This window comes from Lepisosteus platostomus, chromosome 6, assembly GCF_059453375.1.
Source record: "Lepisosteus platostomus isolate fLepPlt1 chromosome 6, fLepPlt1.hap1, whole genome shotgun sequence".
In the NCBI taxonomy this organism is placed as follows: Eukaryota; Metazoa; Chordata; class Actinopteri; order Semionotiformes; family Lepisosteidae; genus Lepisosteus; species Lepisosteus platostomus.
The window spans coordinates 57,763,905-57,790,756 of record NC_142616.1 but is presented as its reverse complement, the minus strand read 5'-3'; the positions used below and the strand labels follow the sequence as shown (position 1 = coordinate 57,790,756).

The 26,852-nt window shown below is 39.1% G+C and overlaps 3 protein-coding genes across 8 annotated transcripts; all 3 read left to right on the top strand.

The window, feature by feature from the left end:
- Window positions 1-600: 600 nt before the first annotated feature.
- On the top strand, window positions 601-14,611 carry LOC148661987 (monoacylglycerol lipase ABHD6-like). 5 transcript variants are annotated; one of them, XM_088636580.1, is made up of 10 exons: window positions 601-754; window positions 1,508-1,551; window positions 5,961-6,097; window positions 7,341-7,497; window positions 8,035-8,148; window positions 9,172-9,304; window positions 10,260-10,417; window positions 11,184-11,238; window positions 11,678-11,778; window positions 11,866-14,611. In XM_088636580.1, the coding sequence occupies exons 3-10, from the start codon at window positions 5,979-5,981 to the stop codon at window positions 12,046-12,048; spliced, it is 1,020 nt and encodes a 339-aa protein (XP_088492706.1). In that variant the 5' UTR covers window positions 601-754; window positions 1,508-1,551; window positions 5,961-5,978; the 3' UTR covers window positions 12,049-14,611. The 5 variants fall into 5 exon arrangements, with proteins under 5 accessions (XP_088492706.1, XP_088492707.1, XP_088492705.1 ...); XM_088636581.1 differs by having other exon boundaries at window positions 1,508-1,575; XM_088636579.1 differs by lacking the exons at window positions 601-754; window positions 1,508-1,551 and adding an exon at window positions 2,182-2,767.
- Window positions 14,612-19,794: 5,183 nt separating this feature from the next.
- On the top strand, window positions 19,795-24,970 carry rpp14 (ribonuclease P/MRP 14 subunit). 2 transcript variants are annotated; one of them, XM_088636575.1, is made up of 6 exons: window positions 19,795-19,922; window positions 20,516-20,618; window positions 21,532-21,616; window positions 22,160-22,236; window positions 22,493-22,571; window positions 24,839-24,970. In XM_088636575.1, the coding sequence occupies exons 2-6, from the start codon at window positions 20,524-20,526 to the stop codon at window positions 24,893-24,895; spliced, it is 393 nt and encodes a 130-aa protein (XP_088492701.1). In that variant the 5' UTR covers window positions 19,795-19,922; window positions 20,516-20,523; the 3' UTR covers window positions 24,896-24,970. The 2 variants fall into 2 exon arrangements, with proteins under 2 accessions (XP_088492701.1, XP_088492703.1); XM_088636577.1 differs by having other exon boundaries at window positions 19,881-19,967.
- LOC148661985 (hydroxyacyl-thioester dehydratase type 2, mitochondrial-like) lies at window positions 24,935-26,260 on the top strand. Its single transcript, XM_088636574.1, has one exon. The coding sequence runs from the start codon at window positions 24,935-24,937 to the stop codon at window positions 25,472-25,474; it is 540 nt and encodes a 179-aa protein (XP_088492700.1). The 3' UTR covers window positions 25,475-26,260.
- The last annotated feature ends 592 nt before the right edge of the window (window positions 26,261-26,852 follow it).

Here is a 26,852-nt window from a genome sequence, read left to right as displayed (position 1 = left end):
GGAAATAAGTTGGACACCTTTGAATGGAGCTGGCATGTCACAGAGTGAAAGGAGTGTGTTTTCGGTCACCAGGAGTCAGGGGCTGTATTGATGTTAACTTGCAAAGATGAGCCAAAGGAGCCCTAGTGTTGATGTAGTTTTGTGCCTTATCCTCAGTGTTTCCTGCCCTGATCTGAAGCCCTCTTAACATAATAATAATAAAAATTGCTTACACTTATATAGCTCTTTTCTGGACACTCCACTCAAAGCGCTTTACAGGTAATGGGGACTCCCCTCCACCACCACCAGTGTGCAGCCCCACCTGGATGATGCAACGGCAGCCATAGTGCGCCAGAACGCTCACCAGCTCTCAGTGGAGAGGAGAACAGAGTAATGAAGCCAATTCATAGATGGGGATTATTAGGATGCCATGATTGGTAAGGGCCAATGGGAAATTTGGCCAGGACGCCAATACAAAATAAATACCAGCACAGCAAGGCAGCAATGCTAACTACTGCACCTCAGTGCCGCCCACTGTTCTGAATACTGAACCTATCACGTCAGCCTTGGTCAACATAAACTTTCCAGAGGCCTGGAAGAGGTTGACTCCTCAGGCTGTACCTGATATCAGTCTATTCAGCCCAGCTGTTGTGTTCTGCCCTGTCCTTGACATTTCTGGACCTCTTTTACTGCTGCTGGGGGCACTGAAGAATCTGGGTTACACACGAGATTATTAAGGTTTTGAGACTCTCAAAACCACTTTGTTTTCAAGCAGGTAATATCGTGAATCTGTGACTTTATGTGTTAAATATATGGGCTGGGGCTGTTTACCATAGGTTCCAGGTGGTTTTGAAGAGAACTGCAAGAACCAAATAGCAATACAGCAATAATGTTTTTTTGTTCACTCTGCACATTATCTTGTCTGTCTTTCATTTTGTATTCTTGTCTTTGATTTGAAAACTTTTTGTTTGGCTTTATGAGTTTAATTTAAATGTGAAATGAACTACGACAAGAGATAATAATTTAGTAATGGGATATAATACAGTAAGTAGTGTTTGGAATTTTACAATATTTCATTAATAATAAAGCTGTTTATTTCGTGAATCTCTAAAAACGTCAGATACAAAATGTATTTTTCAATGTAATTTTGCCCTGTAACTTAAAAGAAAAAAGAAACAGTAACAGTAAACTGTGGTCGTTATAATAGACTACCGTTGAAAAATCATGATTAAGATGAGTAATTTGCCATAATCTCTGGTATGTGGAGATGTAATATTACTATTCAGTTTGTTCAGTTTACAAGTAAATAAAATACTGTATACTTCTGTGCTTATGCGTGCAACTCATTAGATAGGTTTTTTGTCGGCAAAAGCCGACAGGTCTTAACTTCCCTTTAAAAGCGTCGCAACAAAGTGATAGCACTGCTGCAGAATGGGGTTTGAATCAGCACAATAGATAAAAGATGTGTTGGGAAATATTCGTGTGTTTTGAAGTCCGCTCATATATTTTCTTTTTTCTTTCTTTTTAGTGTGAAGGTGATTCATTGCACGAAATTGAAGAGGATAAAAAAAGGTAAAGGGACTCTTCTAAAACCAGGTGCAAGTATTGTATTAATTACAAAACGACCGGTGTTGTAATTGTGTAGATTTAGCAAGGTAAATGAGGGCATTTGTGTAGCCCTTTGCTCTATTTTCGTATAGAATATTTTCGTTTCGATTGACTAACGATGTTATTTTAGATAATAAGCGAATTTAAGTCGGAGCAGGTGATGGTGTATAACGATGTTTGTTTTTGTTGATACTGTTTGTATTAGTATCTATTTCATATGTGAAAATCGGACTCGCGTTGTCGTAACTTTCCCTGAATGATTTTTAACCTGCACTGTAAACAAAAATCGTACTAGCGGAACTTCTGTAGTTTTAAACAGACCCCGTATGTATTTAAGGATAAAATGTTGAGTTTATAGTTAAGAGCGAACTAGAATTGGTTGATGCCTTTGAATTCGTTTGTTATTTCAGTTAATACAGCGCTTGCCGAGGGGACCGGTTTAACTTGAATAGTTTTTATTACTAATAAAACTGAGTGGTAAGAATGACTGTGCATGTTTTAGGGTAATATTGAACTGTTGTAGCCTTCGTGTTCTGTAAGTTGTCAGCAGCGTTTCGAAGCACCTTTAAGCTTTATGACATTAACATTGAACTTTGACGTGAAATCGTCACAGGAATGGCTGGAGTTATGCAATACGATTCCGATGAACGAGGTCATCTGGTGGAACCGAACTGTATCCCAATAAAGCTAGCATTAAGATCACAAGTTGGAAGTTACTATCTACCGAGAAATACTAGCGGTTTCATTAAGCGCTACTGCCGTTACAGTGAGACATACGTTGTCAGCAGTTTCTGTATTGTAATGCATTCTTGTGAGAGGCAACGTTGCACATCTTTTCTGTTGATATTTGAAACCATTGTCTTTTTGCTGATGATATCTGAGCATACTGGGCTTTTTCTAATAGTATCCCGAGTATGAAAAAAATTTCTTAAAAAGTTATACGTATTTTGGATCTTGATTTAACGTTTTCTGGCGTCATTGTCCTCGTCTGATCGAGAGATCATGACACTGGAATACCTTTCTCAATTATGTAATCACTAAATCAAAGCATAAGAAATGGCCGATTGGTGATAAGACGGTTTAGCCTGTGGCATGTTAACCATGGAGAAAATCAAGAAAGGACATCGGAAAAGCGCCAGTGTACCCAATTTAGGAAGAGAACAATATCTTCATGTCTTCGGTATGTCGGGGGCTGGATTAAGTCACCTTGGGTGGATCCACAAGCAGGGGAGGAAGATAAGTCTCCTTTATAAAAGGTTCTGTATCCAGGGCGCAGACAAATTGCTCAGTGATGGGGACAGCAGATCCCAATGTGTGGCTGTGGAGGTCCAAGTGGGCTCTCTGGACCGAGGTGTCTGGTCCGTTCAGAACTCTGCTTGTAGTGATTGATGGGAACCTGACTGCACGGCGCTACGTTGATCAAGCCCTGGGATTTCATGTGTGACCTTTCCTGTGGACAGACCCTGACATGCAGATGGACAGTGCATGTGGATTCCTTGCCAGATGAGGGTCAGTTACTCGCCAGATTTGAGCCCCATTGAGCATTTGTGGAAAACACTGGAACGTCTTGTGGTATCTAGGGTACTGAGACAAGTGAACAAGCACATGCTCATCCAACCTCTTTCTGGGACAGAATTCCACTAGATAACATCTACAGCCTAGTGCAGAGCAGCTTGTATTACTTCTACAGTGGTCACATGCTACTAGCCTGTGACTTTCACAGGAGACCAACGTTGATGACGAATGTAAATTCATTACTCCGATTAAGCTTCGTCTTATCTGTTTATGAAATGTTGGTGCTTCTCATGCACATTAATCATTCCAGATCTCCTTTTTTATTCTTAAGTATACAGTACTGCTCCTGTACATTATGCTGTACGGCTGTAAATGAGGCCTTAGGCAGATCAATATTTCATGTGTTCATAAAGGACAGCCATTGTAACTTGAGGATGTACATAAAGTGAACCTATACTCATAGTACCACGTTCAGTACAGCAATTAGACATGTATTAGAAACTGCAGTGTTTCAAACATGCTGGCGAATTTTGAAGAATTCATTTTGTCTGCTGGTTCCTTTGGGCCATTTCTCAAATAGGAGGGTGCTTGCTGTGCTCCAGAAAGCTAGTTCCACAGTACTCATTGAACAGGAGAAAGGTTACAAACAAATGGAGGCCATGTGACCCAGCTAGTCCATAGGTAGTTAGTTGTTAATCGATCCAAGGATCTCATTCATCTGTTTCCTGAGAGAAGAAGTGATTCTACTTCAACTTGTATAGGCTTTATTTCACAAAGGTGGAAATATACTCAATGAGTTACATAACGTTCATTTCCAGCAGTCATACCTGCAGACACTGTAGTTCTTTCATTCTTCCTCAACAAAGAGTTTGTTTCTGTCCCTTGAGCCTTCACAGCCTCCTTTGCCTTGGACATAAATCCATCACTAATATACCTCATGCATAAAAACAAAATAACACTGTAATATTACATTAATTTCACAGTAAAACAATTAAAAACTGCTAATTTGTTTTTCAAATGATCTATACTGATTATATAATAAACTAAGGTGGATTGTCTGTTTAATAATAAGAAGCTAGCCCTTCTGAATGAGTTTGTAAGATTTATTTAAAGCTGTGTCTGCAGTACCCTCCTTTGACTTGAATAAACTTTTTATTATTCCTCAGATCTTTAGCATTAATTACCATATTTGTGGAGATAAATTTGGTCTTGCTTTTTGTTATGTTATGGTGAAAGGCATTGGTTAGGGTGTACTGGGGACTATGAGTTTGACTATCCTGGCTTTGCACAGTGAAGAGTGTGATGTGAAATTCAAACTTTCAAGAGGGTATTCTTGATACATTTGTGTTCTGTTTTCTATGACATGCTTGCTTCAGTCTGCACATTTTTGCCTATGGGCATTTTTTAAGTATGTATTATAATACTCACGGGTGTACTTAGGATAGTCTGATGTCCATGTTATCCTCTGCATTATATGTCTTTTTCTGTCATCATTTGCAGTAGTTTTCCTGGGTTGTGTTGCATTTAAAACGTCTTCTGCATGACCAACCGTGCTTGTCACTGTGCTGTTTGGATGTAGGAAAGACATTGTCAGAAAGCTTTTGCCTTAAAGGGCATCATGCTCCATTGCATTTGCAAGACCTCTGCTTTACTGTGATTCTCCGTTGGAGAACCACAATTATTCAAGAACCTGGGACACTTCATTAAAATGTATACAACATGCTTTATTGTAGGTAAGCGTTCTTTGTAAATTTAAATCCTGTTCCCGGGTTAACCTTCAGGTTATACCTCCAGGATTCTTCTCAAACAAAGACACTATGATTAATCGTTGAAAACATAAACCACAGCTGACTTCTCTTACAGGAGACAATGTCTAAATTTGGAACTGATTGATTTGTGGAGATAAATCATTGAGGACGGTTAACTTCATCTAGCCTCATCTCAACCCAACAGCTCAATAACTTTTGGATGAATACAGGATGTGTTTGATAAAAAGTAAATTAAATCTCCATTTCCAAAAGCTTTTCATTGCTATTCGTACCTATTATTTTTTTAGTCGGGCCCTGTCTCACTCAGTTAACCTTATTCATATTCATGGATGTTTCACAATGGAAAAAGCTCACAATAACTTTCGCATTTGTCTTTCATTACATTTTCTCACTGCTAGGGGACATCACAGAGTAGTGGATTATTGTGTAAAGCTTTGGATTTAAGACTGAAAGATTGGGCAGATGCTGCTGTTGTACCTTTGAGTGAGGTACTTTACCCCAGTTGCTCTAGTCCACCCAGCTGTAAAAGTGTGTGTATGTGGGGGGAGGAGTCATTTGCTCTCTGTAACGTGCTGGTTATAGACACAGTTCTGACTTGACGAGCCACTCTGCTCTGGTATGAGCTTTTGTATTTTTTAAATAGTCTTCATTTCATTCATAATAGGATGTAGAACCCCATTTTCTCACCTGTCAGCTGTACCCCAGCTAGCAAGAGGTACATGCTGGATGGAAACTACGGTTCTTTAGTTTTTATAGATGAAATAACCTCGGGCATCCAGCTCAAGTGGTGAGGACTTCTTGAGATGGGTAACATCTTGGCTGATAATGCCGTGTCATACAGTAGCTCCTTTAAGGCCAAGTTAATGTTCCAATAATGTGTTGTTTTAACAGCAATTAGCAATTTTAATCTGAAGGAAATTTGAATAAGGTGTATAATAAGGTCAACAGGGAGAAATAAGAAATCCCACATGCCAAATTAACTCAAGGCGTTTTCTTTGAAATATGCTTTTTTTTAAAAAAAATTGATTAAAAGAGATGGAGAAATGGAGGTAACGTCTTGCCTGAAATGTTTTTTTCTTGTTTCTGCAGGCCGCGCTCTTTGTGGAGATGGATTTGGATGTTGTGAACATGTTCGTCATCGCTGGGGGGACGCTGGCTATTCCAATCCTGGCTTTCGTTGCCTCTTTCCTCTTGTGGCCCTCTGCGCTCATCAAAGTCTATTACTGGTAGAGTCAGTTGTGCCGCTAATTACCGCTTCTTGTTAATCTGAAAGTCACTGAGAGCACAGCTCGGTTATATTACCTGCATTCATTTACCAGATCCAGTTTAAAGACGAAAGGAAATTGAATGTAGGCAAAATGGAACACAATGCAGGGCACATCTCAAGCAGTGATTCATTTTCCTTAAAGCATTTCACAGTTTGCTGTTCACATGGCCCACTGAAATCTCCATGTGATACCGCTAAAGTTGTTTATTCTAAACTGTTTTCTGTATGGCAGTTTTTTCCGTTTTACGTAGAAGGCTTTATTTCATCTGTGAGAGGCATTCCCTTAAGCTTTGCTCTTTTTCACAACCGGTGCAGCTTTATCGTATAAATTTAACACAGCCTAGTCTATGGACTATCGAAAAAATCACAGAAAGGCAGACAGTGCATTTGTATGACCTTGTCCAGTGTCAGAGACAGCTACTCATAACTGCGTCATGTTATGGATCTGGAAAAATAGCCGATGCTGTGTTTTAAGGTTTGTATTTTGTGGGTGGTGACGGCTTTATGGTGTCCTTGCAATACTGCCTCTCTAACATAAGGAATTTGTGAATTGTCTTTTATATCCTAAGAGGAGCTACTGGCGTATTATTATAATTTCAAGCAGAGGGACTGATTCCAATCTGCTAGACACGGGCCACTTTAGGCTTTTTCATTCAGGCATCTCGTTATTGGCATAAATGTCAATGTGGATTAATATCACATTTAGAAAAGGCTTTATGGCTGCTTTTAAAGATTCTCAATTAAGATGCAAACCAACATGTTTTTTAAATAAACTTTGCAAGAAGTTACAGGGTTTTTTTTGCATTCCTGTGTTACAGCAAGCAAGAAAGTACGAGTAGTCATGCATTTGATTGGTACAGTACCTATGTATTAGATGTATGGATCTTTCAGTTGTAGGCTGTCGTAAGCCCCTGCAGATGACGTAGTATAAGTTAAAGGGTGCTCATATCGGTGTCATATTAAAATGAGCATGCCTACAATGGAAATCTACAGTTTCTTCACAACCATTAAGAGGCTAAGAATGAATATTGGCATGGGAGAGCCTCTTTGTCGGCTTGTACATGGTACTTAAGGCCAAGCTGCCAGATTGTGCTGTGCTTGTGTCTTGTCTGTCTTGGTGAAGCATGGACAGCCTCACTGTATCCAATGATGACATGACGGGGCTCTATGTGTTCTAAGGAGTCCGTGCTCTGATCCCCCAGGTACTGGAGAAGAACACTGGGCCTTCAGGTGAGGTATGCTGACAGTGGGACATACCGCTTCTGTTACTCCTACAGAGGAAAGCCTGGAACCCGGCCTTCCATTCTCATGCTGCACGGCTTCTCCGCACACAAGGACATGTGGCTCTCTGTGGTTAAGGTGCAGCTGGACCCTATCAGGGTGTTCTAGCTAAATAAGATGGCATATACAAATTCTTCACTTTAAGCAAATAAGACCACTATGAAGAAGAAAAAAAAGTTATAATTTACCATATGCTATTTTGTAGAGCTAAGAGATATTCAAATTGAGTTGCTTCTTTTTATTTGCAGGTGTACTTCAATGAGGCGCCTTGTCAAAAACTGTTCACTGTTATTGTATTTTTGAGCAGGACGTTTTACTTTGACAGTAGGGGTTTCTCAGTTAACATCTCTATAAGAATGGAAGTGTACTCTGCTTTCTCTCAAACATGGTCATTGAATTGGACATGTCACCACCCATGTGTCTTAAAAGGGTGACTGCTTTTTCAAGAGCAGGGAAGTACTGCTTTTAACATGAGTAAATGGGCTGAAATTATAAACGTGAAATTATAAAAATATTGCTATACGCAGCTCAAAGCTAACAAATATCTTTATTTGGAGTGCAGTGTTTATTAGCCAGCTTTTTCCTGTCTTAACACTACTGTTATGGTCCGTGCAGTTTCTACCGAAGCATCTTCACCTGCTGTGTGTAGATATGCCAGGGCATGAAGGCACCTCACGCACTGGTGCTGAGGACTACTCCATTGAGGGCCAGGTCAGGAGAATACACCAGGTACGTACATCCTCTCTCCTCCCCTTTTAGAGGTCTGCTGTCTGAGAGTCAGTCCATCTGTAGTTCTGGGGCATTTATTCTATGGTCTATGCCATTCCCTTTTGATTTACATAGTCTAGGTAATGCAGGACAGTGCAGAACTGCAACAGAGCACTATAGACAGGATGAAAGGCACATAAGAGAGGTTCTTGTATAGTGCATATGGGATGTTAGGAGGAGGGCTTTATATGTTTGGATAAAACCTCCTCTCAAAATCCTTTGTTAAGGGAAATTGATCTCCCTTAACATGTTCCTATATGACAATATCCTGAGGCCAGACTTTCCTCTTTTTTGAACTTCAAGGGTATAATATCCTTTCTGTGTTATGGTGACCAAGCCTACTGAAATTCAGAATGAATGCATCTTAGGGTTGTGTCAAGGCACGATTCCTAAAAAGGAATGATTAAAGGTTAATTCCATGCTGAAAAGTAGATACAACTGATAGGCCTCCCTCAGTTGTGATTATGTGTCCCAAGAGTGACAACAGCCTTCTTCATACCTGAATATTTTTTTTCTTTGTTTTTTTCAGCATGAAATTAACCTTTACTTGTTTCTCCACCAGAAACATAATAATTTGTATGAATTGGGAAAAGCAATTATCCCAATATAGATCTCTGTGGTGCTCCACTAAATACCTAATACAATCCAACTAATCCCCTAATACAGTCCCACTAAATACCTAATATTAAATACAATCACCCCTGTTGTATTGATTTGACTTGGGTCTTACTTAGTAGATAGATAGAGCACATATCTTCTCCTAGGTTTTACACAAAACATGGAGGATGTCCATCTTTACCTTGTACCTTTGCAGCCATGGCCCCCTCTCCCCCCTCCCCCAGATAATCCTCAAACCCTGCTTCTGTGTGTTTTAGGTTTTTGTTTTAGGGTCATAACTTTGTGACAGTTAGGGTTGGCTGTTCTTGTTGGTACAATATGGCACTTGTTCCCAGAGCAAGTAACCTGTTTTCCTTTGGTTGCTAGTTCATAGAGAGCATCCATCTGAATAAGAAGCCCTTCCACCTGGTGGGCACGTCCATGGGTGGCAATGTGGCTGGAGTGTATGCTGCCCGCTACCCTTCAGACATCTGCGGCCTCACTCTCATCTGTCCAGCTGGTGAGTCTGGGGAAAGTGCTGGTTGAGGCTTCAGTTGGTTGCTACTGTCACAGCTTTTCGAATGTGGTGATGCAGTGAGAGGCCTAAACTCATTCTAGCATGCACATGATCTAATATGCATAGCTGGTAATGCAATAGGAGGCCTGAACTCAGCGTTGGTTCTTAAAATAAACGTGTTGCTTTTTGTTTTCAAATTTCTTATGCAGCCTATTTATTAAGGCACTAATACCATAAAGGGAAAGGGGGAAACCTGCTTCTTCTGAATATTCTCTGAATGACTCCCTAAACAGATTAAAAAAACACATGTGAACCTGTTTTCCCTATCCCATGTAACACATCACTAAACCAGCCAGAGTTTTCTCTAGCCTTGTGGAAACCACAAAAAAGAAATAAATATTTCTAAACCTTTAGTTCTACTCTCCCTTACCTAAATCCTAAAGTTACTTTCTTTTTTGCTCAAGTTATCTAGACAAATTCTGTTGTATGGTTGAGAAAAGGAGGAGCTCTCTCACAGTACTGTCTGTTGTCTTTCTCCTGCTTTTAATTCTGTGTTCTCCTTACTCTGTTTACTATTGTCTACTATATCATGTTGGGACCTACATTATCTCTGTACCATCCCAAAAAGGTTGTTCTAATAATCTGCCAGAAGACTGCTGGATTCTGGTCATTGTGATTGATTGCCTCAATTGATCAGATAAAGAACAGCTGTGAAGGTACAATCTGGTCCTGATCAAATGCCCTCATGTTGAAGGTGGAAATATATTACGCAGAACCACCAACTAAATCTGCTCTAATACAACAGGAATGCTGTTAGTCAGCAAAGTGTTGAAGAAACTCAAAAGCATAAACATTTTGAAACATGACTTTTCCTAGATTGCTAAAGGTGCAGCCCATGCACCTCGTCTTCCTCATCATTCACTCTTTCACTAACCTCCTGTCCTGTCCTCTTGCTCAGGTCTGAAGTATCCCAATCCAAGCAAATTTGTGAGACAGCTGCAGGATCTGGAGAAGACGCAGAATGTGCATGCCATTCCCCTCATCCCATCCACGCCCGAGGAGATGGAGGAGATGCTGAAACTGTGCTCTTATGTTCGGTTCAAAGTCCCTCAGCAGGTGTTGTATCTTCTGCTGCAAAGCTCTTGGAGCACATTTATAAGAACTTCTTGTATTCCCATGTTACAAACCTGATGCCCCACATTACTGGAAGAGCACTTTGTTTGAATTTGAGTTTCCATGGTTATTGATCGTATCAAACCCTAAGTCGTACAAGACGATGACAATCCTGTTGGTAAAAAATTGTCATCCTTCACCCTTATAACTTAAGGCTAAATTTGACAAAAATATACAAACAGTACATATTAGCATTACATTAAACAGTACAAGCATGAACCCTTTTTAAGAAACTGGTCATAATAATATGGTTTGATTTGAAAGTGCATTTCAGAAACTCAATAACTAAGGGAAATCAAGAGTAAAAGCTATGTTTCAAAAAAGTGTTCCAACCAACAATATTCACTGTATTCTCAAAACCATTAATTATGTGTTCCTTTCCTGTACATATAGACTTGAGGTGAAATATTTTCCATCATCATCCTATTATGTAACTGTTTTCGTCTGTAACAGTAATTCATATTATAGATGATTTTATCTTTGTTTGGAATCTGAAAAAACATTTGCAGGATGGCAGTAACACTTCTGGGCAGCTGTGTGCAATAAAATCTTCTCCCTCTGTCTTCTAAGTTGAAGTCTAGTTCCCCTTAAATTCTGAGCACTGAGAAATGTGATGTGAGGTGAGAGATTTGAATATCTTGGAAGGCAGAGGAATTGAATTGTTACAGTATATTGTGGTTTTTAAACTTGTTTTTTTTTACCACTCAAGATTCTCCAGGGCCTGGTTGATGTTCGAATTCCACACAATGATTTCTATCGAGAAGGTCAGTGAAACCATTAATGTCACTGGGCTTGTTAATTCTTTTAAAAGTGTGCTCACAGACGGTCTCCTTTGAATTATTAATTCCACTTTAAATGGTGGGATAATGGCATAGACCTTGTTATAAATCATGTATTCATAATGTTCAGTGTACTTATGAGTCTGTTTAAAAATAATTCCAAGTTAGTCTTCCTCAAAATTATTCACCTTTTCCATCATAAAACAGCTTATTAAGTGTTTAAAATCTTGAAATGAGTCGTTTTTATACTATTTAGTCTAGCGACTGAAACTAATGATATGTAATGACCTTTGATTTTGCTTTTCTAGTAATGGCAAGATATTGCAGTGTTTTATTTTTTTATAACTTGCAAGAGACGCTCCCTCCTCTTCCCTTGCTCTTGTCTGAGCTCAGTGTTTCAAACATTGTTTCACATTTCTTGCAGTGTTCATGGAGATCGTTGGGGAAAAGTCCAGACACTCCTTACAGGAAAACATGCACCTGATCATGGCTCCTGTGCAGGTCATTTGGGGAAAACAGGATCAGGTAATAAATTCATTTTTAAAAAAATCCTAAAATTCTGCTTTTGGAAGAAGTCCTTTGAAGCCACTGATACACCTCTCTCTCTTGCAGGTCGTGGATGTCTCTGGAGCTGCGGTCTTGGCTGATGCTATTCCAGGGTGCCGTGTGGACCTGCTGGAGAACTGTGGCCATTCAGTGGTGATGGAGCGGCCCAGGAAGACTGCCAAATTACTCTTGGACTTTATAATATCCCAGCAGAACACAGGCACAGGGAGCGACAAAAAAGTCTCCTGAAAGAATGCAGAGTTTTTTTTTAAAAAAACCCAACATAATTCTGTAAATAATTAGTATAATTTCTGACCCAATCATCTGTCTCTCAGGGAGCCCCTTTTAGTGACAACACGCCCATGGACCGAAGTCCCTGAGAATGGTGGGATATCTCCTGAGTGGTAGAAGCTGTGACCTACTATAAGTTTGCTGTGTAGTGGAACAGCTCTTCAGGGCTTGTGCTGTCTAATGGACGCCCTCAGGTGCAGGCCTCTGTTAACATCCACCAAAAACAAATACATTTCCTGCCCTGGCTTCTTCTGCACTTAGGCACTGTTAGGGTACAGGGGTAGAAATTCCTTTTTCCTAGTTTTTATCTGACTTCCATGTTTTTTATATGTTGTTATCTTTTCAATGTAAAACTATCAATTTGGTTTCATATAAGATTAGAACAGACTGGATCCTAGTGGATATTCATTCATCCATGTTTAATAGCATCCAATTAAGGTTTTGGATCACTGTGCCATAAAACCATTTAATCTAGTGAGTAGAATTTTTATGGTTTCAGATCTAACTAGTGCGTTCTGTCCTGGATCACTTAAGACAATATGCAGTAATTTTATGTCGGAATGATAAATTCCGCAATACCTATTTTGAACTTCTAGCAGATAAGTAAAAAATGCCCTTCTAGACTTAAGAGATTAGGATTTGTAATGACTGCTTACTAAATGCATTTAATCCTTTGTGTTAACCTGGAATGAATCTGATAAACTGCTTTGTAGCTTAGTTGCATGTATGCATATTTCTGCCACTTACCTTCAAGTCTTGGATATCTTAGACAGATAGCATGCCCACTTTGGGAATGGTTGAACAGAATTCAGTTCCACTCTTACTGTACTAAAGTCAAGTTAGTTTCATTTCTACAATAATTACAGAGTGTGCCTAATTTTACTCTTACATGTGTCACTTTAGATGTTTGCTTTCTCAGTTATATTTTCAAGCACTTTTTGTAGGCTCATCTACAAAAACAAGATCCTACAAAGAGGCGATGTGAACTTCTTAAAACTTTTATTTTTCTCATTAAGAGAATCTAATTCTCATTTTCGGTCATTCAGCAGTTCAGGTTTACTGCAAAGTACAGTAGATCCTGAGAGTCTGAGTGAACATAAGCTACACTGTTATGCAGTACATAGTCCACAAAGCTTGAGCTTAAAGCTATTTAAGCAATAACCATAGAATGATGAGAATATGCAATATGCATATGTGAAAAGATAATTATGATACCATGGTGCTATTAACAGGATGAAACCACTTTGGATATGAATCTTTGATTGTTGATGTGTAGTGTTTAATAATGACATAAGTAAATGGATTCTATGAATTCTGTGCCTGCGGAAAATGAGAAAGGTTTGTATTTTAGTACCGCCATTGAACATATGCAAAATACTGTATGTTTGCTGACTAAAATATTAGGAACCCCCCGATGATACAAATAAATTGTTTCAGTGGCAGTAAATGCATGGTTGGGCTGAGTCTACCGTCTGGCCTCCAGCACATCCCCTTGTAAGAAACAGTTCAGTTCCAAGAGCTGATGCCATCAACTCAACTTTATTTATAGTGGGTACTCCCACTTGGACAATGGGATGGGACTGGACTATTGACATTTCAGGAACTTGTGGAATGCATGCCACTGGCATGCCCACTGGTGCCCAGAAAGTTGTTTAAGGATGTTCCTAATATTTTAACCTTTAACCTTTGTATATGGCTGTAATTTTAGAAAAACTAGGCATCATAAGAATTGTTGCTTGCCTCGTCCTCTTGAAAGATATAGCTTCTGGTGTACCAACCTAAGAATTGGGTTGATTCTTGCCTCAATCTCGTTCATTCCTTTCCAACAGAAAAATAAATTAATCTGACGCAATTTCGTTATCGCTTTCGAAAAAAATGGAGTCTGCATTTTTTGTCATATAGCTACCCGGGTACAGTCTCCTGCACTGCACAGAGAGAAGGAGGACCTGCAGGTATGTTCTTCTCACACCTGATAAGTAACAGGCACCTGCAAGCTTGTTTCCCTAAAGGCTAAGAAAACCTCGGCAGACTGATGCCCAAACTACCCCAGCAATGCGGTGCCAATTGTGCACTTGGGGGATCCCACTCATAACTTGTATTAAAATGCATGGAACATGTGACATGTCATATTACATACTGTATTATACTGTATGTAATGATGAAATAATGAAGAAGCACACTCGCTATGAGATAAAACATACAGAGGTGAAGTAATTGTAGGCAGTGCTTTATTCAGAGCAGTTTTTGAATAAAAGGGTGAGGAGGTGTGGTGATCTACATTTGGTCTTGGTCGTTCTCGGAGAATGGTTATTTTGTGGAATCGAAAGGCACTTTCATATAGTGTGCAATGGTATGTTGTGATGTTTGTGTGTGATCTAGTAGGTGCCCTAATAAAATCATAGATTGCAGTTTGCAGTTTTAAGGAAATAATCTGTAAGTATCATATGGTTGACAGTTCCATAGAAAAGTCCCCGGGTCCATGTAACACACATGTTCAGTAAAAGGTTTTTCCCCTTTCTGACGTTTGTGTCAATCAAGCAGCTTTTTTTGTAGACATACAATGGAAAATCAGAAACAGTTCACTATGATAAGACATTCTGGCTGTTGGCTGAAGCATGCTGATGTACTGTACATGCCACTATACAGTAGGTATATCTCTAATCCCAAAAGGAGGTTGTCAATAAGTTTCCTTCAGTCTGTTGTTCAGTTTTTTTTTTTTTACCCTGCTCAGAATGGGTTGTGCATCTTCTGTACAATATGGAATGGGAGTCAACCATATTGTAGTCAAAATCGCTTGTTTTCGGACAAGTGCTCGGAGCACAGAGTGAAGCTCGCACACCCCTGATGCGGGGGAACAACACGTTTATTTACTTCCGTCTGTCGGACTTTGACAGACAGAGACAGCCGCTAAAGCGACCGGTGCGGGCGCTACAAAATTCTAATGCTAAACCACGTGATTGATGGAGCGAGTCGAGCGACCATCACTTCTATACTTCTAGTTTCTAGAACAGCCGCTAGATAGCGTATGATTATTGATTTGGAGCACCTAGAGTCCATCGCAAGCATGTTGTTTCAGCTCGCTTTTCATTAGTCACTAGTGTTTCCCTCCTTCGTTGGCCCTAAGAATTTCGTAGGCCCTGGGCACTGTGCCTACAGTGCCTCATGGGAAATCTGGCACTGTACACCAGGCACTTTCCCCTGCAACAGAACTCGCTGCATTACCTACAAATATGTATCCAATACCACCCTCATTCAAGGCCCCTCTGGATAATTCCGGATCACTCAGATGATATCTTGTACCTCCAGCAACCTTATTTACTGCACCTCTTGCAGAAAATGTCCAAATACATTGGGGAAACGGGAAGGAGACTGGGAGACCTCTTCAGAGAACATGTCAGGGCTGGAGAATCAAAGATCTCTCCAAGCCCATAGTTTCTCATTTCACCTCCAGTGGTCATGATCACACTGATCTCTCTGTCTGCGTTCTCAAAGAAGGGTTTCTCAACTATTGCAGAAAGACATCCGAAACCAAAATTATCCTGAAACTATCACACCTTCCCCCTTCTCTCAACAACAGACTCGTTTCCTTCAAATCCTCTCTGTTCATTTGAGGGTTTTGACTTCACACCTCTTCACCTCTCTCGACTTCGCACCACCTGAGTGCCCACTCTGCTGCTCTCCTCCCTCCTCCTCTCCATTCCCGGCTTTTGTTCTCCCATGCTTTATTAGCTGCTGACTTTCCTGCCTTTCTCACGCCCGAAGGCTCCACAGTCGAAGCATTGTGTTTCTTTTCTTCTGTTTTCAGCATGGAATAAACCTTTACTTGTTCCTTTGCAATCTGCGCATGCTGACGCAGCTACCTACTTGAACTATTTTAAAGTCTTTGTTTCTTGTAATATTTTATAGCATTAACAGCTTGTTTAATAGCCTGGTATGAACTAACAACTACTAATGTTTAGTTGGTAACAAATGTCTGACCGTTCTCATATATAAATTATTTATTACTGCATACTAGAGTTTTAATAGATTGTTATGCATTTATAAAGTGTTGTTTGTAGCCCTTGAGCTGAAGTGTTGAATCTCTGTGTTTTCTTTCATTTAAGATAAGGCAGCAAACTGGGGGAAACTATTTGATGATGTACATTTTTAAATGTATTCAGTACTATAGTGTAACAGAAGTGTTCTTGATTTAAGGACAGTGGAGGTCTGGGAGGTGGTTGACATACTGTAACTGCAAGAAAATTGCTTTAGTGTAATTAAGTGAATTCGTCTCTTCCACTGCTAAAAATCCAAAATTTGCAACATATTTCTCAGCGTGTACTAATAGAAAATGCATGCCTGCTCATTTCCTGTGAAACGTCTATGTCTCTGCTCATCTCAGGCCAGGTACAGAGGTCATCCCTAACAGTTGGAGAGTCTCAGTCTGACAGACTGCCTGAGGACCTAACCAGGTCTGGCTTTAATTTCAGAGCACAGACAGATATCCATGTTAATTTTCATGTGTTAAATAAAAATACATTCAAAAGAACTACAGATTTAGGAGTTCAAATATGAATACTATGAAATGAAGATGGTTAAGTGTAATACATATTTTACACATATGTATAAGCTTAACTATACTGTATATAGCTAAACTTTTAGAGCATTCTATTTTACCTCTGTTTAAATAATGCTGCATCCAGGACCACAGGTAAATGAAATCACTATTCCTCTGAATGCAATACAGACTGTGAAGCACAATTAAGCAAAAACCTGACCCTCAACATTCAAATACAGAATATATTTTTAATTAGTTCACTCAGTATATTCACTAAGCAGGGACTAACAGTATCGGTTTTTGTAGTCCAGAGCACTGCTTTTAATCCTCCTGCAGCCATGACATAAAACCCTATATGAGCTACAAAGTGTTTTATTGTGCTCTGAATTCTCTGCACAAAGCTGTATGGTTGTGAAAAAATGCACAATTGGTAGGACCAAGTCAAAACCAAGTAAGGATATCATAATGCAAATCAAACAGTTTTGCACCTTCATCTGTTTCTTTTGTTTACTGTACCACTGTCTATTCTGTCATCTTTTCTAAAACACCAGTCACTGGAGCCCAGAAAAGCTTAATAAGCCTTCCTGTCTGAAGAGGATGTATTGCATTTGTTCAGTGCATCTGGGCTCTTCCTGCAGAGAACATCTTGGCAGAACAGTGTTTCCCCCCAGCCCTCTGCCCCCTTTCTAAGATCTTTGACATTTGCCAACCCAGGTCCTTGAGAATCACAGTCCAGCAGGTCTGATGGGTCACTCATTGCCCCCCCAATTCCTAAACACCTGGAGTATCTCAAACACTGGAGAGGGTGAGCTATTCAATTTGGTTTTTGAGCGGTCATTTGGACCACAGCTTTCTTATCCTGATTTCACTGAACCAGTTAACCCCCTAAATAGATCAGAATGCACATGTGTTCAGTCTTCAGAAATGTGAGGGTGACCCAAAAGACCTGCTAGATTCCAGCTCTCCATTAACCAGGGTTGGTTTACAACTATTGGCCTACACTCTGTGCTGCACTGAAGCCAACTGGAACAATCCTGCAGATACCTGCGGATGTTTGGATTGTTGACTTGATGTTTTGGACAGGATGTCTTTTGGTTTTTGTTCCAACCTGAGTAGTCAGCCAATTCCCCTAAGTCTTTTCTTAATTAGATATTTTACAAATATTGGGTTAAGAAAATAGAGAATAACAAACAATACTGGGTGGGATAATCAAGAATAATAGACTAATTGTAAAGATTATACCAAGAATATACACAACAGGTTGGTATAGTAAGAGGCATTTGAGATCTTTGTTCTCTGACACAGCTCAGTCAACTCAGGCACAAATTGGAATAAACTAATATTTATTAAAAATAACAACATAAACTAAATGCACAACATAAAACATTCAAATTACTCTATTTATAAACAAGACATTTCATGTCTTGGAAAAAAAAACCCAGATTACTTTCCCAAAGTATGCACCAATCCTAAATAATGCCCTCACAGGTCAACTGTGAAGAACTAAGCCTGCCTTCTTAATTAAAGATTTAAAGACCTACAGTTAAATCTCTCCCTCTATAAATCCAGATGCTACAAAGTGATGCTACATCTCCCTAAATGCATCCTTTGACCAGGTGAGATTGTTTTTAATCTAGGGATTTTATATACAAGAAATAAAAGTTCCCTGAGAATAACAGAATGGCAAACTCTCTTAACAAGGTTCAAATATTTATCTAGAATCTTGTCTTCATTGGTTGATCCAAACCAGAACCTGTAGCCTGGCACTCCTTTTTCTCTCTCCTTGTGTTTTGCAGTCTGCCTCATCTCCTCCCTGTTCTCTTTTTCCCCTCTCTCTGTCTTTGTTCCCAGACTGTTGATGACTCTTAATTATTTGCCAAGAATTTAATGAACCAAGGTAAACCAGACCCATTACAAGTCAGAGAACACCTCAGGTGTCGATCCTTGTCTCTAATTCTTATGACTCCTCAATAGCCACTTCCTATAGCTTTGACAATATATAGGATTTTTCAAAAGGTCTTTTAGTTGACTAGGCAAGAGCCAGACGTTCACTTCATTAAAGGTTCTGTTGCGTAGAAATCACCTAGAAACATGTTAGAAATGTTACAATTAATAATTAATTAAATAATTAAATGTAACAGAGAACATGATCAGAACAAAAATCAGAAGGCACTGGGCCTTGCAGGAATGGAGTTTGAGATACTATATAGTGTACCTTGAAAATTAACTTAGTCCTCAAGATTTTTTTTCTTTAGGTATTATAATTGTATACAGTATAAGTCTCAAGCAAGTATTGAAAATTATCCATAGTAGGTATTTATTGTACTGCACACAATTACCATATTGTGTTTATTGGTATATTTTATGGAGATTTCATTGTGCTAAAATATAGAAACAATTCTCATTTTTAATATTTTATTGTAATTACTGTAGAAATGTGTATGTAAATAGTATTATGATTAGTAATAAGCTCCTCATGACGAGAATAGAAACTGTTGTTCAAGATGTGACATGCTTAATTTCGTTGTGCATCCATTTTCTAACCACTTCTTCCAATTTAGGGTCAATGGGCACAAGGCAGGGATGAGACACCAGTCCATCACAAGGCAGTATAAATGCAGACACACCAGGGCTAATTATCCCAGAAGCCAATTCACCTACCACCAGTATGTCTGTAGACTGGGGGAAGAAACTGGAGAACTTAGATGAAACCCACATGGGAAATCACACAAACTCCACATAGATACAGTAGCTCCCCAGGAATTGAACCCAGGGCCAGAGCACTGCAAGACAGTTAAGCTAACCACTGCGCCACCCACTTTCATTTTAATATCAGTTAACTGGTGGATACAATGAATTGCCTCCACTTTTAGTAGTGCAACTAAAATGTTTTCTGAAAGACAGTAATTTTTTTTAATGTTGTAGAAACTTTAGTTTTAAGAATAAATATTAAGGTGGAGTAAAGCCGTGTACGAAATTTGGGAGCAGAATTATTATGTCTAAATGACCAATCCTTCACAAGTGACCAAACAATTTAGCCGAAATAACGAATCGTAATGCTTTTCCGTGTATTAAATTCCGGGATGTAGAAAGTAAAGATAAATAAATAAAATTACTACTGGAGACGTGGACTGAGATTTGATTTATATTAGGACGTCATATGGACCTTTTGAGGACATTAGGTACAGAACTGTATACGAGCACAGAGCTAGGTCGGACTGCAAAGGCTGTAGAACAGGAAGTACAACTTGGAACGTGGTTACAGTGCGGAGTTTAATCTGAGTTGAGGTGTCAGGTAATGTGAAGAATTTTTAATCAAACCAACACCAGTCTCTGACATGTTGAGTACTACAAATCTGTTTACTTTGCTCTGTATCATTAGGAGTCTTTTTCTTAGCTTCTGCCTTGCAACACTGAATCAAAAGCAAATGCTGTCTTAAGTAATAATGTCTTCTCACAGAAAATCTCGCAGATATTATTATTATTATTATTATTATTATTATTATTAATAGAATGATATATTTGCGAAATACTGACAGCATTTCTTTTAGTCTTTTTTCCTATAACATTCGCGAAATCGTGAATTAAGGGTGCAAAAATAAAGCAGCTTTTAGAAACTACTTTCTCGCTACAGAATATAACGGGGTTGACTATTTAAATTAACATTGTTAGGAAACAACTGTGTGAGTTGATCATACCACACATTGTTGCTGTATTGTAATTTTATTTTTTGTTATGGCATGGTTACAAAGTTTCTCACTTAAACCCAAAGCAATACGTTATGTTGCTCCTCTAAAGTTAACAAACACAGTGGAATTGCAGGGCCGTGCAATCTGTGCAGAACATTATTTTCTGCTGTGTGATTAAGGGATTTTTCTCTTTGTTAAGGAAATAGCATGAGACGCTCTGGGAAACAGGAGGAGGAACCTGCAAGTTATGAAAGGCTTGTTTTGAAGAATGCATCAGTGTACCATTATCTGAGGATCTCCCTGTGAGTGTGCCGGCATGTTTTTTTTTCACGAGCATTTCTTGGTGTCTCCTACAAGTTGGTTGATCACGCATGAACGCTCACCTGCCACCTCATTAAATGTACTGCAGTTAATCTGATAATAGCAACGAGTGTTGTTTCCAGGCTGTTTCAATGTCTTTAATATTTTTTTTAATTGTATCGTAATTTACACCATAGCTAGGTTTTACACTAAAATGTTCACAGACGTGTTCTGGAAATCATTGTTCAACTCTGACCAGTATTGCTCAACTGATGTACGGTGTTGTTGTTTGATTTTAAAACTGAAGATTATTTTTCTAACATCCTACACATCAATATGAATGTGTTCATATTTATTATAAAGCGTATATAAATATCTAGGGAGATTTGGTGGATCAGTGATTAGTATTGGTGTCTTGCATCACTGGGGCCATGAGTTTAATTCCAGACCTGGGGTGCTATCTGCATAGAGTTTGTATGTTCTCCCTGTGTTTGTGTGGGTTTTGGCTGGGTGCTTTGGTTTCTTCCCAAAGTCCATAGGAGGATTAACGGGTAGGTTATTTGACTTCTGGGAATGTTGGCCTTGGTCTGAGTGTAGGCGTTTGTCTCTGCCCTGCAATGGACTGGCGTCTGGCCCAGGGTGTATCCTGCCTCACTCTCGTTGCTTACTGGGATAGGCTCCAGCTGCCCCGTGACCCTGAATTGGATCAAGTGGTTAGAAAACAAATTGCTATAAATACATTTTTTTTAAATCATCCCTCTTTTTTTTAAATCAAGCTCTCATGAGAATTCGGCTGTGATTTTGCCCGTGTGAGAAATGCATTGCCAAATATCTAAGCGAGTTTTCTTCAGATGCAGACAGGGCAGAATTTTTTTCCTTCTCTGTTGGTGGAAAACTCTGGCCTTGTTTTTACAGAGTATTCCAAGACAGTGACAAAAGACTCAGTGAGGCCCAGTTCAAGCAGCTGATCATTTCAGCCCTCAGAGACCTGTATGGAGAGGTATGTAAATGAAAATATAAGTTTGATGTACCAGAAATACAGAGCTAGACTCCATCTTGATATACAGACCCAGTTTGGAAATATTTAAATGGACATTTACCCAAATTGACAAATTTATTTTGTTAATAATTTGTAAAAATTTGTTAACTCTGTTGACAAATGGATCTACAGAATAATACAGTACAGTTCATATAGCTTTTAGGCCATATTTTAGAAGAAACGCATATCCTCTGTTCTATAAGAAATAATAGATGAATATAGTGTCTTTGCTACTATCAGTCCTTGTGTGTTTTGTACTTGATTTTCAAGCAGCATTTTGCATGGGAACATGACCATAAATACCAGAAAGTAGGTGCTTCAGAGAGGAAAGGGGGGAATGCAAATATCTGTTGCACAGTTATGTTTATCAGCGTTTCATTCAGGGAGTGTATTGTGAAATAAAGAGAAAGGTGTTAGCTTTGCTTGATATGTTTAACGTGTGTTGCAGTTTTGTTTTAATGGGCAACTACAGAAATAGACACAAATAACACAGATGTTTTGTAGATTGGAGCCGCCTTTCCTTTTGATGTTCTAAAATTTGAGGAGAACACGCTGAAAGCGATAATACGAGTGTTGAGCAGGTAAAGTAATATTGATTGACTGTAAAAATGAAAGATGTGGAAGCAAGCATAGTAAAAATAGTAAACGAGTGAAATGTCCAATAGTTTGAAACAATTAGAAGTGTTTTAAAGGTTTTTATGTATTATTGTTTGGTTATACAAATTATTTATATTTATGATTTATTTTGTTAAAATGTATTTTAAAATGTACAGGATCGACAATGGTGTTTGTCCACAGCCCTTCCTCTGAGTCACTATGCAAATATGTTTCTTCCAGTGGCCTTGTGAAACTGTGGAGTGCTCTGACATTACTAGGATCCTATCAAAACGAACCATGTGCCTTTAGGGTTATTCAGGTGAGTTAATTAGTTGAAATAGCCAATTTGTTTTTGAATGTACAATATTGCCCATCTTTTAGAGTTACACCATCTAAATGCTCAGTGTTTTGCAAAGTTCTTTATATTTTGTGAATTTTATATTTTGTGGACTATTTTGGGGGGAAAAAAACAAAGGGAATGAGTATTTTGTCTGCTTTCCAGTAATCATATTTAAATTATTTTAACTTTATTTTCTTACAAACTGTGAGCACACTCTGGTGACAGATTTATCTACATAATAATAGCCTCAGTACAGTTCATACAGCTTATTTGCCTTTTGTGTGTCTTACAGTCTGATTGTACATTAAATACATACTACATTACATACATTAAATACATGAGACAGAAGATTGTCTTAAGCAGTAGTAACCTAAAGTAGATCAGTGTACAAAACAATACAGTATATATAAATTCAGTAAGGTGTCTTCATTTGTAGACTTAATGTGTCAGCACACATGGGAATTATATACATTAAAAACATTTCATTTAGGCCTTATTTACACCACCGAAATTCTGTCTTGTTCTTCATAGACTGCAGAGCAAAAAATGAACAACAGATGGCAGCAATAGGTTTGTAGTATTGCCTTGTGATGAATGACTCAACAGAAAAATACACAAAGGGCTGTGTATGTAATAAGATATACAGTTGTGAGAAACGGTTTGTGAACCTTTTGGAATTAACTGGATTACTGCATGAAGGGCTTCTAAAATGTGATCTGATCTTCATCTAAGTCATAGTAATAAATAAAGACAGTCTTGTTTAACAAACAACCAGCCCTGCCATATAAAAAAAATCACACAATTTTGGTTATCTGCTCTTCCCAGTAGAATTCTGTTGAAGTGCAATATGGCCCGATCAGAAGAGATTTCAGAGGACCTCTGAAGAAGAGCTGCTGAAGCTCATAAGACTGGAAAGGGTTACAGAAGGATTTCTAAAGACTCGGGCCTCCATCAGTCCACAGTCAGGCAGATATTTTACAAATGGAAGAAATTCAGTACAGTTGCTACTCTCCCTAGGAGTGGGCGTCCTACAAAGATCAGTGCAAGGGCATGCCGTACAATCCCCTGACAGATGACAAAGAACCCTAGGGTGACAGCTAAGGATCTGCAGGCATCTCTTGCACTTGTTAACGTCCGTGTTCATGAGTCTACCATAAGAAAAACACTGAACAAGAGTGGTGTTCATTGGAGGGTACCACGGAGGAAACTGCTCTCCAAAAAATATTTTGCTGCCCTTCTCAGTTTGCTAAAGACCACCTGTATGTTACACAGCACTACTGGAACAGTGTTCTGTGGACAGATGAGACAAAAGTTGAACGTTTTGGTAAATATACACAGCGTTATGTATGGAGAAAACAAAACATTGTGAAGCGCGGAGGAGGGAGAATTATGGTGTGGGGCTGCTTTGCTGCCTCAGGGCCTGGACGGCTTGCAATCATTGAGGGACCAATGAATTCCAAGTTGTTTAAGGAAATTCTATAGCAGAATGTCAGGGGTTCTCTGATCTAAGAACATGCAACATGACAATGACCCAAAATACAGGAGTAAATCAATAACAGAGTGGCTCAAACAGAAGTAATTCCATATTTTAGAATGGCCAAGTCAGAGTCCTGACCTCAATCCCATTGAAATGCTGTGGCATGATCTGAAGCAGGCCATTCAATCAAGACATCCCAAAAATATACATGAACTGAAACAGTTTTGTATAGAGGAATGGGCCAAATACCTCCTAACCGCTGTGCAGGTCTGATCAGCAGCTACAGAAAGGGTTTGGTTGAGGTTATTGCCAATAAAGAAGGTTTCACTAGTTACTAAATATGAGGGTTCACATACTTTTTGCATCAATGACCTTGATTGTTTAAAGCATTTATTCAATAAAGATATAGCAATGTTATAATGCGTGTGTTGTTTGTTAAATAAGACTGTCTTTATTTATAATTATGACATGGATCAAGATCACATCACATTTTAGGAGCCATTCATGCAGAAATCCATATAATTCATATAACCATATAACCACAAACTTTTTCTCACAACTGAACACTTGAATATTTTACTTTAGAGTTGCTTTTGTCACAGACAAAATCAAATCAGCACATGCTACTTATTTCATCCTCTTAAAGTTAGCTACCAGTTATTGTGCGTATTCATATCTCTGTACAGACAATATTTGCAAGAAATTTGAATGTTATGAATCCATTTCTGGATTCTCTAGAAAAAGTTAACCTTGAATCTCAATTTTGCAGGTGTCGCCACTCCTGTTAGCTTTGTCTGGAAACAGCAGAGATTTCGAACTGGACTGAAGTGCTCTTGCCGCTTGAGATAAACGGGATTACGTCAAAATGACCTTTGTTTGGAGGGGAAGCATCTTGTCCAGACACTTTAAGCATGTCGCCCTTGCTGTTGGCCCCACTGTGACCATGGGAACGAAGGATCCTCTGCAGACTTCTGTCCATCCCAGATTGATCCATGTTGGATCACGAGCCACACTTACAAAGGCATTCACTGCTAGGGATGTGGCTCTGTTTGCCGAGTTAACAGGAGACATCAACCCCCTCCACCTGGATGTTGACTTCGCTAAAAACACTCCTTTTCAAAGGCCGGTTGTCCATGGAGTTCTGATTAATGGGCTTATATCAGCAGTTTTGGGGACTAAGATGCCTGGCAGCGGGTGTATATTCCTTTCTCAGGAAATTCGCTTTCCCGCGCCTTTGTACGTCGGAGAAGAGGTTTTAGCAGAGGCCGAGGTGAAAAGGCTCAAGAAGTCCTTTGCCTGGATTTCCGTTTCCTGCTCGGTAAAAGGCAAAGTGGTCATGGAAGGGGAAGTCCTGGTCAGGGTGCCAGAGGTCGCATTTCAGAGCCCACAGTCGGATAATAAGTAACTGAGGACAGAATGTTTTATTGTTCTGTGCTGAAAGAAAGGTTAGCTGTCTGCATGAACATGTATAGTCCATAAGCTGGCAGTGCTTACATAAAAGAAAAACATGTTTTGGGAGGCTTTGGTTGAGTCACTGACTTTTTTTAGTTCTGCCATTGCTGGAAGCTAAATATGGAATCAGTTTTTAAAAATAAGTAGTTATGATGATAAGGTTGTTTTACTTATTAGAAAGAGGAAAATACAGTTCCTTAAAAATGACTAGCTCAGAGTGCCCTTTAATTGGTGGATATAAATAACACTTCCCTGAAAATTTTGACATTTATGTTTTTTTGGTGGTTTCTCTCAACATTAACTGTTACTGGAGGTTTCTGGTCTCACAAAGAATAAACTGGCAAACAGGATTTCTTGGGTTTGTGGGACTGGAGAATAAGAGGATTGATCTCCATGACTGCAGTTAGGCAGGTTAGCTACCTTGCTCAAATGTTACATACCTTGTGGTTTCCACCTGCTGCATTGCTGAAACACCTTCATTGACACAATCCTGACAGAAGCTCTTGGCTTTTCCCCTCTCCCTCTTAATGCTAGGAATCTTGTATAATAAGACAAGGACATGAGTAAATGTCCTGCCAGCACCTGAATAAAAAGGATCTCTGTCCCAAAATGTCCTAGGAAGTACAGTACTTCAGGCACGTATTCCTCAGCTGACCGCATTTTTAAAAAAGACAAAAAGCCATAAAAAATGTTTGCTCATTTCTATCCAATGTACATGAAAATAAACTCTTTAACATGGCTTTGTGGATGTGAGTTATTCTGAAGTGTGTATAAGTAAGAAATACCACAGGGAAGCAGATAATTCCTTGTATTTGTATAGAGCTTTTCATCCTAAAGCGTTTACGACCAAGGCGGGGACCCAGTTTATCCTGGGTCATGTGCAGCACCCCCACTGCAGAGAAGATCAGGACTAGAAGTGAGAAATTGCATCCCTTATCTCTTGAATTGTATTGGAGGGGAACCTGGGGGGAGACAGATCTACTGGTAGCTGAACACCGTGGTTCTGTCTGTTTTGACCCAAGGTAAACTTATTTTTGGCCTTATAGATGTATGAAAAAAAGCTGTTTCAGTACAGTTAAGAAGCATAGTGTTATTTTCCCCAGTTCTGTGATCACTAGTGACTGCTGTCTTGTTTTGATCATCTGTGAAGTGATAAACCTGACTGGTGTAAACCACATACTGACTTGGCTTAGTTCTTATTTAGTAATGTCCACCCAGTTGTTGAAACCATGACGTGATTTTCTAGAATTAGGAAATAGCTGAAGCCATGACGATAGCGTAGAACATCTCTAAATGAATAATTGTAGCGGTACATTTTTATCTTATACATT